Source organism: Cololabis saira, chromosome 15 (genome assembly GCF_033807715.1).
Source record: "Cololabis saira isolate AMF1-May2022 chromosome 15, fColSai1.1, whole genome shotgun sequence".
In the NCBI taxonomy this organism is placed as follows: domain Eukaryota; kingdom Metazoa; phylum Chordata; class Actinopteri; order Beloniformes; family Belonidae; genus Cololabis; species Cololabis saira.
In genome coordinates, this window is record NC_084601.1 from 1,628,401 (window position 1) to 1,641,784 (window position 13,384).

A 13,384-nucleotide genomic window follows, 5' to 3' on the forward strand; every position below is an offset into this window, starting at 1 on the left:
AGACAGAACCAATAGTGCCTAGAGACAACTTTTGTTGTATTAGGTGCTATACAAATAAAATTGAATTGAATTGAATTATAAAAGAGCTCAGAGTTCAGGTCTTTACGCTTTTTCTGACGCAACAACTATAAATAAATGCAGTTCAAAAATATAACTGATATGCAGGTCTCCACATAAAACTGGAGCTCCTAATTCTATTAGGATGTTAAACCTTGATAACTGTTTAAGAACTACTTTTACCATGACATACCACAAGGCCAGGAGCTGACTCCAAATACCTGAGCTGAAATATACTCCCAAACAGCACCAGTTCAGAGAGTTTAACCAATTGTGTATAGGCCATTATATTGAAATATTTTATGTGAACATTGTCTTCTTATTTCCAGCTATCAGTGGCATATATACAAAAGGAAAAGTTTGTCTTCAAATGGTCTGTTTGGAGGTTTTTCTCAGCACCAGAGAAACTATAACAATTACTGAAGAGGCTATAAAGGTTTCTGCAGGTATTTTAGGATGTTTTATCTACTAAAGTTATTTGGTTAATTTAGTCCTGCAATTCTTGCAAATCATTACGTACAGTGGAGTTAGGTCTGGGTTTATGGTTCAGTTCAAAGGTCCAGCAGGCTGGCGGTAGGGGGCACAATTATTTATTTGTTCACTCTCGAATCAATATTCTCAATTTATGTACCTATTTTCATCACCTTATTTACACTCAAACACGGCACGCGCACACACACACACACACACACACACACACACACACACACACACACACACACACACACACACACACACACACACACACACACACACACACACACACACACACACACACACACACACACACACACACACACACACACACACACACACACACTGATGCTGTCTATCGTATGTTAATAAAAAAAAAAAAAAAAAAAGTCCAGCAGAGGGCGCTGTTTTTCAAATAATTTCACATTTGGTCACAGGTATTATACCGGTACTATAAAGTGTATTGATATATTCATGTTTTAGAACGTACAATTATCAATACGTATATTATATTATATTATATTATTGTAGGAACAAAAAAGGCAGCTGAGGCCGCTTGCTGACGCGTCAACAAAAATATCACTCATAATACAACAAACAATGAATATTTGCGTGGCTGAAGCAAAGCAAAAAACGGTGACGGTCAACAAAAAATATGTCTTCCACCCGCCACCACACAATCAAACCAAAAAATTAAAGCCACACCTATAAGCCCCAACGTGATGACGTAACACAAGTATCATTTCAACTTATCCATAACTTAAACTTACCATTATAATTAAGCAAATCAAGAATATGTTATTTTTAGCCGCTACATTATATTATTTTCAGCAGGTTTTATTTACAAATATTTGAGCTCTTGTTGAATGTTTTTATTTTTATTTTTTTTAAAGTAATTGCATAAGCTGATGTTTACATAATATTATCAGAATCAGAATCAGAATCAGGTTTATTGGCCAAGTCAGGTCAAACAAGACAGGGAATTTGACTGTTATTTTTGCTCACTGTACAGTAAATAGACAACTGACAGCTCTTATTAACAAATATACAATAAAAAAAAGTGAAAGGTGCAGCAGTATGAGGTAGACATGGTTATTGAAAGGTGCATTGTTACAGCATGTGATTGTGGTTATTATTATGATTATGATTATTATTATTATTATTATTACAGTCATGTTTTTAACCCTGATTTAAAGGAGATGACAGTTGGAGCAGACCTCAGGTCTACAGGAAGTTTGTAGACCTGAGGTCTGCTCCAACTGTCATCTCCTTTAAATCAGGACTAAAAACATTACTGTTTACTGAAGCGTACTCTTAAATTAAACTTACCTGCTGGACTCTACTGCCCTTATTTTTTAACAAATTGTGCTTTTTATTATTTCACCTCTTTTTATCATTTTATTTGTTATTTACTGTTTAATTGTGTCTTGCCGCTTTTAATGTTCATGTAAAGCAATTTGAATTACCTTGTGTTGAATTGTGCTATACAAATAAACTTGCCTTGTCTTTCCTATTATTATTGCACAGTTAATGATTGATTACTCTGAGACTCATCAGTTCATCAGAGCAACAGCTTGGGGGAAGAAACCTACTTTTTCTAAATAAGATTTCAAAGTTTATTTAGACGGGACAATGCATATTCATGTACACTACATTAGGCAGTGTAAATACACCGGGTTTAGCAGGAATGCTAGTTTCCACCCGCAGTCCCCACAAACAACCAGACACACTCACACCTACGGGCAATTTAGAATCACCAATTAACCTAGCATGCATGTTTTTGGACTGTGGGAGGAAACCGGAGTACCCGGAGGAAACCCACACAAGCACGGGGAGAACATGCAAACTCCACACAGAAAAACCCTGCTGGGCCTGGGAGTGAAACCAGGAACCTTCTTGCTGTGAGGCAACAGTGCTAACCACTAAGCCACCGTGCTGCCTGATAAATACTTCCACTGTGCTCTCTACACAACATCCACTATGTGACCCAAAAGTATAAGAATGTTTATTTTATTTATTTATTTATTTACTTGGATCCCCATTAGCTGACACTACTCTTCCTGGGGTCCACACACAACAGAACAAGACACAATACACAATAAATCAACAAAACGTAAACACAATAAGACATTAACAAAACATCACATGAGACACAATAGATATCATGTCTGACAAAACATAAAAACAATAAAAACAAGTAAAGCAAGAATACAAAACAATGCAAGACATAAAAACAAAAACATAAAAACAAACGGTATAGGCTTCAAATTAAAACAAACCAAAGTACCTTAAAACTAACCATCACAATACATTCAACTATATCCCATCTCATTCCCTCAGATTTAGATAACATCTGTATTCAAATGAATGTGTTTTTTAAAACGTTTTTTAAAACTTGCCTTAGTCGGTGCTTCAATAATCGTAATTGGCAACTTGTTCCACACTGAAAGAGCCCGATATATTCTAGACCCCTGGACTGAATCTGTCTGGGTTTTGGTTTCACTAGAGCAGTGTTTCCCAACCCTGGTCCTGAGGCACCCCTATCCTGCATGTTTTAGATGTTTCCTGCTTCAGCACACCGTGATACAAGTGGCTGTGTCATCAACAGAAGTGTCAAGACCTTGATGACAAGCTAATTAGGACCATTAATTAGAATCAGGTGTGATGATGAAGGGAAACATCTAAAACATGCAGGATAGGGGGGGCTCGAGGACCAGGGTTGGGAAACACTGCACTAGAGAACCTCTAGTAGCCTAGTATTGTAACTATGCTGATCTCTTACATGTAGTTGTGAATACGGACGGTTTGGTTGTTTGGTGTGTAGAAGATGTTTCTGAAAAAAAAACCATTAAGTTACAAGCCAACCTCTCTGAGCCAAGAGAGACTGGCATGCACACTTTCAGTACTCTGTCTCACACCTGATGGACAGCTTTATTCTGAGCAATTTGAAGCTTAGAGAGGTCTTTTTTTGGCTGCACCCGACCAAATTGGTGAGCAGTAATCAAGGTAAGATAACACTAGTGCTTGGATCACCAGCACTCTAGCGGCAGGAGTAAGAAAACCAGAACATCTTCTGATACATGATACACCTTTACCCATTTTCTTGACCACATTCTCAATGTGTTTCTCCCAAGACAGCCGCTCATCAAGTGTGACACCGAGCAATTTAGTCTCTTGAACCTGTTCAATACCTGAACCTCTGAATGATAAGACCAACTGATTGTTATTATTAGCATCGTGTTTTTGGCCCCAAACATGATGCTTTTAGTCTTTGCCACATTGAAATCCAATTTATTCTCGCATATCCATTGAAGTATTAGTTGTAGTTCTGATTGAAGTGTGTTCCTTAACTCTGTCATATTATTTGATGCATAATATAAAGTTGTATCATCTGCAAAAAGTGTAGCAATGTGATTGAGTTATTTATAAACCGATTGGTTGATGGATTGATTGATTGTGGAGCGTGTTTGATTGTACTTCTATGTTTAGCTCCTCCGGCAGCGTGGCCCCGCCCCCCGGCAGCATGACCACGCCCCCCGGTAGCATGACCACGCCCCCTGGTAGCGTGACCACGCCCCCCGTCGCCGACCTGCTGATCTTTGTTGACGTAAGTCGTCACGCCGTGGCCCCGCCCCCTTTCTATGGAGGATTTATTTATTTTCTCCCCCGTTTCTTCCCTTGCTCCCGCCGTCCATTACCACTGAGAGTACCGGGAAATAAAAACCCCCGCAGCGGGACAGGGTTAGGGGCTGAGCAGCAGACGGGCTGGACACCGCCGCGGAGCCGCCGAGGATGAGAGCCGCCGCCGGGACGCAGAGCCGCGCGGAGCCGCCGCCGCTGAGCACCGGAGGAGGCGACATGACCGCAGAATAAACAGGCAAGAGCACGGCGGGGATGGGTGGATGGAGAGGGGATGGATGCATGGATGCATGGATGGATGCAGAGCCGGGCAGGTGGAGGATGTGATGGGGGTCTCCGCCCGTCCCTGGAGGCTTCACCGACACCTGGAGCTGACCGGGATGACATGATCGCTGCTTCGTGGCCTCCATCATCATCCTCCCCATCACCATCCCCATCACCCTCCCCATCACCATCCCCATCATCATCCCCATCATCATCCCCATCATCACCATCATCAGCATCCACCTGATCCACCCCCGGTGCTGACAGCTCTGAGAGCCGGTGCTGACCTGGATCTGGACCGTCCTTGTCTTGCAGCGGCTCCCGCCAGGATGTCGAGATCGGCCGGACTTGGGACCGCAGCGCCCGCCGGGGCCGGAGCAGAGCTGCCGGACCTGAGCCACCTGACCGAGGAGGAGCGCAGCATCATCCTCTCAGTGATGGAGAGGCAGAAGAAGGAGGACGAGAAGGAGCAGAGCATGCTGAAGTAAGTGCATTACTTCAGCATGGGGGGGCAATAATCGATCATCAATATGTCGTTAATGGGGTTTATTAGTGTTATCCTGTTTGATGATCAGCTGGTGGTGTCAAGTCAAACCAAGTGAAGACATTGAAAGTTTAGATGTTCAATAATCAAATCAATTGTTTTAAAATGAAACCAAGATGTCAAAGGCGACCTCTGACCTCAGCGTCACCATCAAGTTAAGAGTCAGCTTACAAATTAAACGGAAAAACTTAATTGTTTTAAAAAGAAATGCACAAATATTCTACAGGAGACTGCTAAGGATAAAACAAATGAATAAATAAGATGATGTTCTGACCGTTGGTGAAAATGTGCAAACAGCAGTGGATATGAAATCTTCTCACAACAATGGATTTCAAAAAATATATATAGTCACAGTACAGAAATAATGGGTCTGTGTGAAGGTCCATGTGAAGACAGGAGACGTTTGCATCCTCCTGAGTCTGGACTCTGATCGTGGGTTGATAATTGAGTGAAGTAAGTAAGTAAGTAAGTAAACTTTATTTGTAGAGAGGGACAAACAGCATCAGAAATAACTGGAGAAAAAAAGTTCAGCTGCTTTTCAATCAAATCTTTTTTTTAAATCAGAAGAAATCTTTTGGTTGGAATCCTGGTTGTTGGAGGCAAATATTTTGCTGGTTTTTGCAACTAAACCCTTGTTCCAAGCAGTCCTTCTGTTTCTGTTGGTTTTAATAGGACTCCAGACTAAATCCAGTTATCCCATTAGTGGCGGTGTTGATGGAACAGGAGTTGTAGATTACAGTTACTCCAGGTATCATGAGGTTAGAAGACTGAAAACCTCAAATTATGATTGAAATGTGTTAGTTTTATTTTTATTTACAAAGCCATGGCCTGAATTGATCACTGAACTGATAAATCAACAGGTGGAGAAGTCAGAAATAACACAGAGTTCTGGGGTCAGACAACCATCACACTGAGAAGCAAGTGTCTCAGTATCACATCTTTCTTCACCAAAGACAATCACAAAGCTGAAATACTCCAATTTAAAAAATTGAAACAATTGAACTGTTTTCAGCAGCTGGAATTGAATATTAGACACATCACCGGTGTCTATGAGAGAAACCCGTATGTCATACTACTCATATGAGGGTTTCAGCTCTGCTTGAAGTTGTTGTTGGGGAGTTTTGACGAGCTGCCGTGGCTGACAGATGTCTCTGAAGAAATCTTTTTTTTTTCTCAGGGATTCATAAAAAAATCAAACTCTTCTTCTATAAAGATTTCAACAAAAACAAAATTGATGTATTGTCTGTGGTGCCATCAGCAGACTTCTCATTCCGAGAGAATGAGACAAACATTTCCCTCTTAATGGAGTGATCAGCGAGATTATAGATTCACTGTGAAAACAAACTGATGTAATCAATGAATAATATCTATGTCTGTTCCCCTGGGATTCAAACCAACAACTCCAGTTGTTGAAGACTCATTTCAAGACAAACCCTTGCTGTGACTTCAGGTTGGGGTGCGTGGCCACACGTGCATGACCGATGCCTTGCTCACAAGCATTTGACCACATCATTTCTGTGTGTTCTTTTAATTTGATGCATTTCCTGTCTGATTGTTGCTTTATTTCTTTCTTCTGTCTATGTTTGTTTTATTTTTTAATATTCTGCAAGAGCTGCTGATGTCATGTAGGAGATAAGACAGTTTCAAATAATGACTTGCAGTATTTTATTTTAGAGTGTGACTGATCATTCAGTGCTCACATCACTCAAAGCATGACTGCGTGTCGCAGCTCTTTTTTTTTTAATCCTTTTGATTTCTTGATATATGATTAGCTATTTAACATACAGCTTTATGAATTCGTGAGATATTTTTTTGGTTGGGGGATACTGAGACCTTTCCAGGTTAAAGTCAGAGTAAAGCAACTTTACAGGTTTACGTGGAAACAATTAAAAGTGCTGGACTGAAGTTGCTTAAAATACAGGACTGTCTCAGAAAATTAGAATATTGTGATAAAGTTCTTTATTTTCTGTAATGCATTTAAAAAAACAAAAATGTCATACATTCTGGATTTATTACAAATCAACTGAAATATTGCAAGCCTTTTATTTTGGCTTACAGTTTAAGATTACGATTCCCAGAATATTCTAATTTTTTGAGATAGGATATTTGAGTTTTCTTAAGCTGTAAGCCATGATCAGCAATATTAAAATAATAAAAGGCTTGCAATATTTCAGTTGATTTGTAATGAATCCAGAATGTATGATATTTTTGTTTTTGTAATTGCATTACAGAAAATCACAATATTCTAATTTTCTGAGACTGAGAGTATGTTAAAACTGAGTACTATGTTCTACTGAATTGTTGTGTTAGACCTCTAAACAGTTTTTCGTCATTTTTATATTCAGGATTTTAGATTTAAAATCTGAACTCTTTGATGCATCAAAGTAGGTCATTAACACGAGTATAACTAAGTTGACAGTATCGCTGTCGTGTTATAAATAGGCCTACCGTGATGCTGCGTATCTGAGAAAACACAGCACTATAGAAAGCTTCATCACCTACAGGAGCTAGTTTTGCTCATATCACATAAATGCACTTTCTCTGTATTTCTAAAACTTTGTGTTTCCCACTTAAACTGATAAGAAATAATTAAATGACAATAACAAAGAGAAAAGTAGAATAATTGGTGAGCAGACATTGGATAGTGCTACATGCCAATGTAGAGGAAATCAGATTTTTGTTGGATGGATTGACGGGCCGAGTCAACAGTCTTGTAATGTGGTTTTGACTGGACTGTCGGTGTAAATAGTGAAGGTGCGACACACATTAATTCATTCGTTCACTGCTGAGGTCAGAGGGCTGTGTTTCTGTTCAGGGGACTGGAGTTAGAGGAATCACCGTGGTCAGTGGACGGATTTGTGCAAAATCACAGTGACGAAAAAAAACCCCCAATATTATTTACTTGAGTATTGCTTAATTTATCAGTGTTTAAATGAGTGATTTAAATATTTTTTTGTGGTGTAACAGACTCATGGTGTATACAGTCTCAGAAAATTAGAATATTGTGATAAAGTTCTTTATTTTTTGTAATGCAATTTAAAAAAAAAAAAAAAAGTCATACATTCTGGATTCATTACAAATCAACTGAAATATTGCAAGCCTTTTATTATTTTAATATTGCTGATTATGGCTTGCAGATTAAGATTAAGATTCCCAGAATATTCTAATTTTTTGAGATAGGATATTTGAGTTTTCTTAAGCTGTAAACCATGATCAGCAATATTAAAATAATAAAAGGCTTGCAATATTTCAGTTGATTTGTAATGAATCCAGAATGTATGACATTTTTGTGTTTTTAATTACATTACAGAAAATCACAATATTCAAATTTTCTGAGACAGTCCTGTATTGTTTCAGCATTACTCTGACTTTAAGCTGGAAACAAGCATCCTGGAAGAGAGAAAGATGCAGGAGCAGAAGAGTCTGTGATGGTGTAATAAGCTCCTCACTGTCTTCTTGATCTTTTTCACGTACCAACAATTACAACATCCTTCTTGATCCCATAGACTGCTTCAGTTAGTATTAGGATGTTTTGATTGTTCTGCGGGAGCTCCTTAGCTGCTCCAACTTCCTCACATCGTCTCCAACCTACTTATTGTTCCCTAAGAGCTCTTGACAAGGGCTTTACCTCCCACTGTCTCCTCACTGACCGTAAACACCCCTTACAGTCGCATATTAACCTTTATAACTTCCTCACTGATCTGTGCAAGCTCCTGGCTGAGCATCAGGAGATCCTCACAATCATGAAAAATATACTCACTGTCAGAGCTGGTAGAGTAGCCAAAAATTGTACTCAAGTAAAAGTACAGTTACTTCAGAATAATATGACTCAACTAGAAGTAAAAGGTAGTCATCCAAATATTTACTTGAGTAAAAGTGGAAAAACTACTCAAGTACTGAGTAACTGTTGAGTAACGTCTGATTTATTTTTTTAACACAACCATTCAAACAGAAAAAAATACAAAATAATCATCTTCAGGCAAATTAAATCAATAAAATAATAAAATAAATTAAGATTAATAAAAAATAAAAAACAGCTTAAATTAAAATAATCTTAAAGTAAATTCAAGTACTTTAATAAATAATAAAATAAATAAAATAATAACAGAACAAAAAAATTAATTAAGCACAAGTAGCACAAAATTTCCAGCCTTTGTACTTTTCTTTTTTAACCAGGCAGAACTAGAACAAACATGAACTCATAGAAACTCTGTGTGTGTTTGAGTCTGTGTAAATGTGACAAAACATGCAAAAACTAACATTTTTCCCAAAGAATCACCCAGTGATGTCATGAGATTGACGTGTACGCGGATAAAAGGGATAAAAGAAAAGTAACAGCTCAACGTAGCCTAATGTAGCGGAGTAAGAGGAACAGTTTCTTCTTCACAAATCTACTCAAGTAAAAGTAAAAAGTATAGTGATTCAAAACTACTCCTAAAAGTACAACATGTTATGTTTGTGGCCCACACTGATCTTGAGCAGGTCTTTACTGACCTCAGGAACCTTTTCACAACATTTACACTCATTTTTCTAGGCGGTCCTCACCTGGATCTAGAACCTCTCCACTGACAAGTGATCTCGATCCCATATCTTGAAGCCTCTTATAAATATTTATAAAAGTATCTTGAGTATTGACCAATGAAACTCCCACACTGATCTCCAGAATCTCTCTTCATGACATGTGGAACTAAATAAATGTCTCAGTGATTTTCTAGAAGATCCACACACAGACTGATACGAGTTCCTCTATCACCACTCCGTCCATCTTCCTGCTCTCGTCTTGACAACAGCAAGCTGCTGTGATCACTTTGTGAGCATCTGCTCTTCCTCTCTTTAGATTTGTAGTTTTCCTCCCGGATAAACTGCAGACGACCAAACGCCCCCTAGTGGTGATAACAAAAACTCTCTTCTATAGGCAGCTCAGTCCTTGGTGCTTCTCCATTATTTTTGTTTTATTTTCGTATTTATTGCTTCAGTTTTTGTTTGTCTCTGTTGTGACATATCTTTTACTTTATATCATCATCATGGTCATCGTCATCCTCATGTTGTTTGTGTCTGCAGGGATCAGGAGGAAGTGAAAGCTCCCTCAGCTTCGTAAGTACCTGAAGTCAGATCAACATCTCCCGTCCTGGCCGCGCCCTCTTTCACTCATTTAACTAGTTCCTGTTCCCCACACCGCCCCCGCCCCCCCGCCCCCCCCCCCGGTGAGCCGCTCCTGTCAGCTGACTGTCTGTGTTACCTGGACAGGTGGAATCCGTTCTCAGGGTTCAGTCAGTTGGTCAATAACGTTGCTGCCAATGTGTCCGAAGTTCTGCAGGTTAAAAGTCCGACTGACAACGAGTCGCCGACGTGAGTAAAAAAACAAAAAAACAAAAAAAAACTAGAAGATGAAGTGAACAGAGGTCTCGTTCATACGTGCACCTCCACTCAGATAGAAAACTGATGTTGTCTTTTAGTTCTGCCTTGTTTGAAAAGCTGTGTTACGGACTGTTGCACTAATTTTAAAATGTATGCCATCCAACATGCAGAGGAAGTTGTTTTTTTTCAATCAAGTGAAGGTAATGGGGTTCATTTATTCCTTTTGCAATGATTTCCCAATTTGGGATAAAACAAAGCCCAGAAAATGTGGAGTGGTCTCTTTTTTCTCCTACATCCATTCTGTCCTGGAAAACCTCATTGAATATGCAAGATGCGTGAAGTCAGGCATCTTCCGGCCTCATCCACTCCCTCTCTCTGCCTCTTTACTGAGTCTGACGGCTAGACTGACCAGAATGCAAAACTGGCTGGAAAGCGTTCAGGCCTCCGTAGAGCGGGATGAAATATTAGTAAAGTGACCCAGACACCAACGTCTGACCCCGTCCTAACCTTCTCCACAGGAAGTTACACCAGCAGTTTGAGATGTACAAGGACCAGGTGAAGAAGCTGGGGGAGGAGCCTCCGGCGGCCCAGACGGCCCGGGCCGAGTCTCCCACCTGTGGCATCTGCCACAAGACCAAGTTTGCAGACGGCTGCGGACGAGCCTGCTGCTACTGCCAGAGCCGCTTCTGTGCCCGCTGTGGGGGGCGCGTTTCCCTGAGAGCCAACAAGGTCAGTGTGTCTTAGTATCTGCACTGAACAGTCCTGATAAATAAAAGTGGTACGCAGACTTTGCCAGAGATGACTAAGACAAGAATCCAAAGTTACTTTGGGTGATTTTTACCCAATAGCAGGGATACTAGCTGGTATTCCTTAAAATAATTCAAATATTACCGTATTTTCCGCACTATAAGGCGCACCACATTATAAGGCGCACCTTCAATGAATTACGTATTTTAAAACGGTTTCCATTAGGAATGGGCGATATTTTACCGTTCACGATATACCATCAAAAATATTCCCCACGGTAAGAATTTGTATCTCACGGTAAAAACAATAAATTCCTGTTGATGACGTTTTTGTGTAAAGTTGATTTATGGTTCTGTGTTAAATCCACGCACAACGTACGTGAAAGAAAGAAAGAAAGAAAGAAAGAAAGAAAGAAAGAAAGAAAGAAAGAAAGAAAGAAAGAAAGAAAGAAAGAAAGAAAGAAAGAAAGAAAGAAAGAAAGAAAGAAAGAAAGAAAGAAAGAAAGATAAATTCCCTTAATTGGTGTAGTTTAGTAACATTTAGTATCTTTTAGAGCAGTGATTTGGCTCCAAAGACTGAATGTGCTGATAGATTTATAGTTAAAAAGGTGGAGTTTAATTGGTATTTTTTCTATCGTCATTTTAATCGTTATCGGGATAAATGCCAGAAATTATCGTGATATTTTTTTTAGTCCATACCGCCCATCCCTAGTTTCCATATATAAGGCGCACCGCATTATAAGGCGCACTAAATATATGTTAAAATACTGTACTATAGTGGCTGGGGTTGAGTTACGTATCCACCTGATGGAGCTGCTACAGGAAATGCTACAAAATCCTACAGCAAATGCAAAAAAAAAAAAAAGAAAAAGAAACGTACTGTATGTAAAACTTTATTAACAAAATAAAAACCAGCTTTGCTCCGTCTCGTCAAAGTCTCCATTACGTGAGTCAGCGTCGCTGCTGTTGTCTTGAACGTCTGTGACGATTCCTGACGTTTTTAGCGCCGTTACTTCGGCGACACCAACTACATTACCCACAATCCCCCTGACTACATTACCCACAGTCCCCCCGACTACATTACCCACAATCCCCCTGACTACAGTAACAGAAATTACCGTAATGATCATATATAAGGCGCACTGCCGGTTTTTGAAAAAAATAAAAGGCTTTTAGGTGCACCTTATAGTGCGGAAAATACGGTACTTCAAATCAAATTGAAATGTAACTAAATCATTAATAGGTGTATAGAAAAACACGGTGCTGTTTGCTCATTGTTGTAGTTGTTGTTCCATTTGGTCACCAGATGGAGCCACATGTTTTGTAAAAACACCTCAAAGCCTCGTTGAGCTACAATAAGTGCATTTGAGTGCGACTTCAAGCACAGTCAGCATGCGTTGCTTTGAGACCACGTTCTCATAAATACTCATCTGAACCCACAGAGAAATCAACAGAACTCATCTAGTCGTGACGTTTCCAGTGATGTTTTTCTGCTGCTGAAGAAACAGGAGATGAAGAGCAAAATGAAGCCTGTTTTCATATGATGGCCTCCGTTTCTAGGTGATGTGGGTATGCAACGTGTGCAGGAAACAGCAGGAGATCCTCACTCGGTCGGGGGAGTTTCACTCCAACACCTCGCTGCTGTCAGTGGAGCACAGCCCTCACGGGGGTCCCCACCCACCCACGCAGGGGCACCCGGGGGCCGGGGGGCCCCTGAGTAACGGAGCTACAGACCAGTAAGTTCTCATTCTATCATCCCACTTTCTTTTTTTGTATAGATATCTTTATTGAGGGCATTAAAAAAAGAAAAAATAAGATTTACAATAACAATATAATTATCAATATTTCCCCCCTTTTTTTTAACTTTTCATAACATTAATTAAACCAAAATAAATAAATAATAAGAGAAAAAAAATAAGAAAAAAAAAAATAAATAAAAAAAAGGAAAAAAAAATAAAAATAAGTAAATAAAAATAAAAACAACAGCACACCCCTCTCCCCTTCCCTCCGTCATATGGTCAATAAATGACATCATTCAAAATCATTTAACATATGTCTATTAATACTAGAACAAAAATGAATAATAAATTAAATAATGAATAATAAATTAAATAATATATCATCCCACTTTCTAAATGAAAAAGCAGATTGTATAATGTGCTGTCATGTGTCGACATGAAGTCAAGTTTAAAAAAAAATCATATTTAAAGGTCATATGAATGATGTGACTTTCAGAAAAAGACAAATGAAACTGGATTTGTCAAAATATTGTTGTTGGAAATGAGGCTGTAAGTCATTCACT

General features: G+C 39.2%; 1 protein-coding gene across 14 annotated transcripts in view; it reads left to right on the forward strand.

Annotated features, from left to right (window-relative positions):
• The first annotated feature begins 4,163 nt into the window (after positions 1 to 4,163).
• The window catches only part of LOC133461237 (regulating synaptic membrane exocytosis protein 2-like), a 76,709-nt gene continuing 67,488 nt past the window's right edge, over positions 4,164 to 13,384 (forward strand). For 12 of the 14 annotated variants that reach the window (XM_061742058.1, XM_061742067.1, XM_061742060.1 and 9 more), the window contains exons 1-6: positions 4,164 to 4,408; positions 4,750 to 4,918; positions 10,040 to 10,072; positions 10,226 to 10,327; positions 10,855 to 11,065; positions 12,643 to 12,818. In XM_061742058.1, the coding sequence (XP_061598042.1) occupies positions 4,764 to 4,918; positions 10,040 to 10,072; positions 10,226 to 10,327; positions 10,855 to 11,065; positions 12,643 to 12,818 (677 nt within the window). In that variant the 5' untranslated portion in view covers positions 4,164 to 4,408; positions 4,750 to 4,763. The remainder of the gene's footprint in view (positions 4,409 to 4,749; positions 4,919 to 10,039; positions 10,073 to 10,225; positions 10,328 to 10,854; positions 11,066 to 12,642; positions 12,819 to 13,384) is intronic. The other 2 variants (XM_061742063.1, XM_061742066.1) reach the window with 2 other exon arrangements.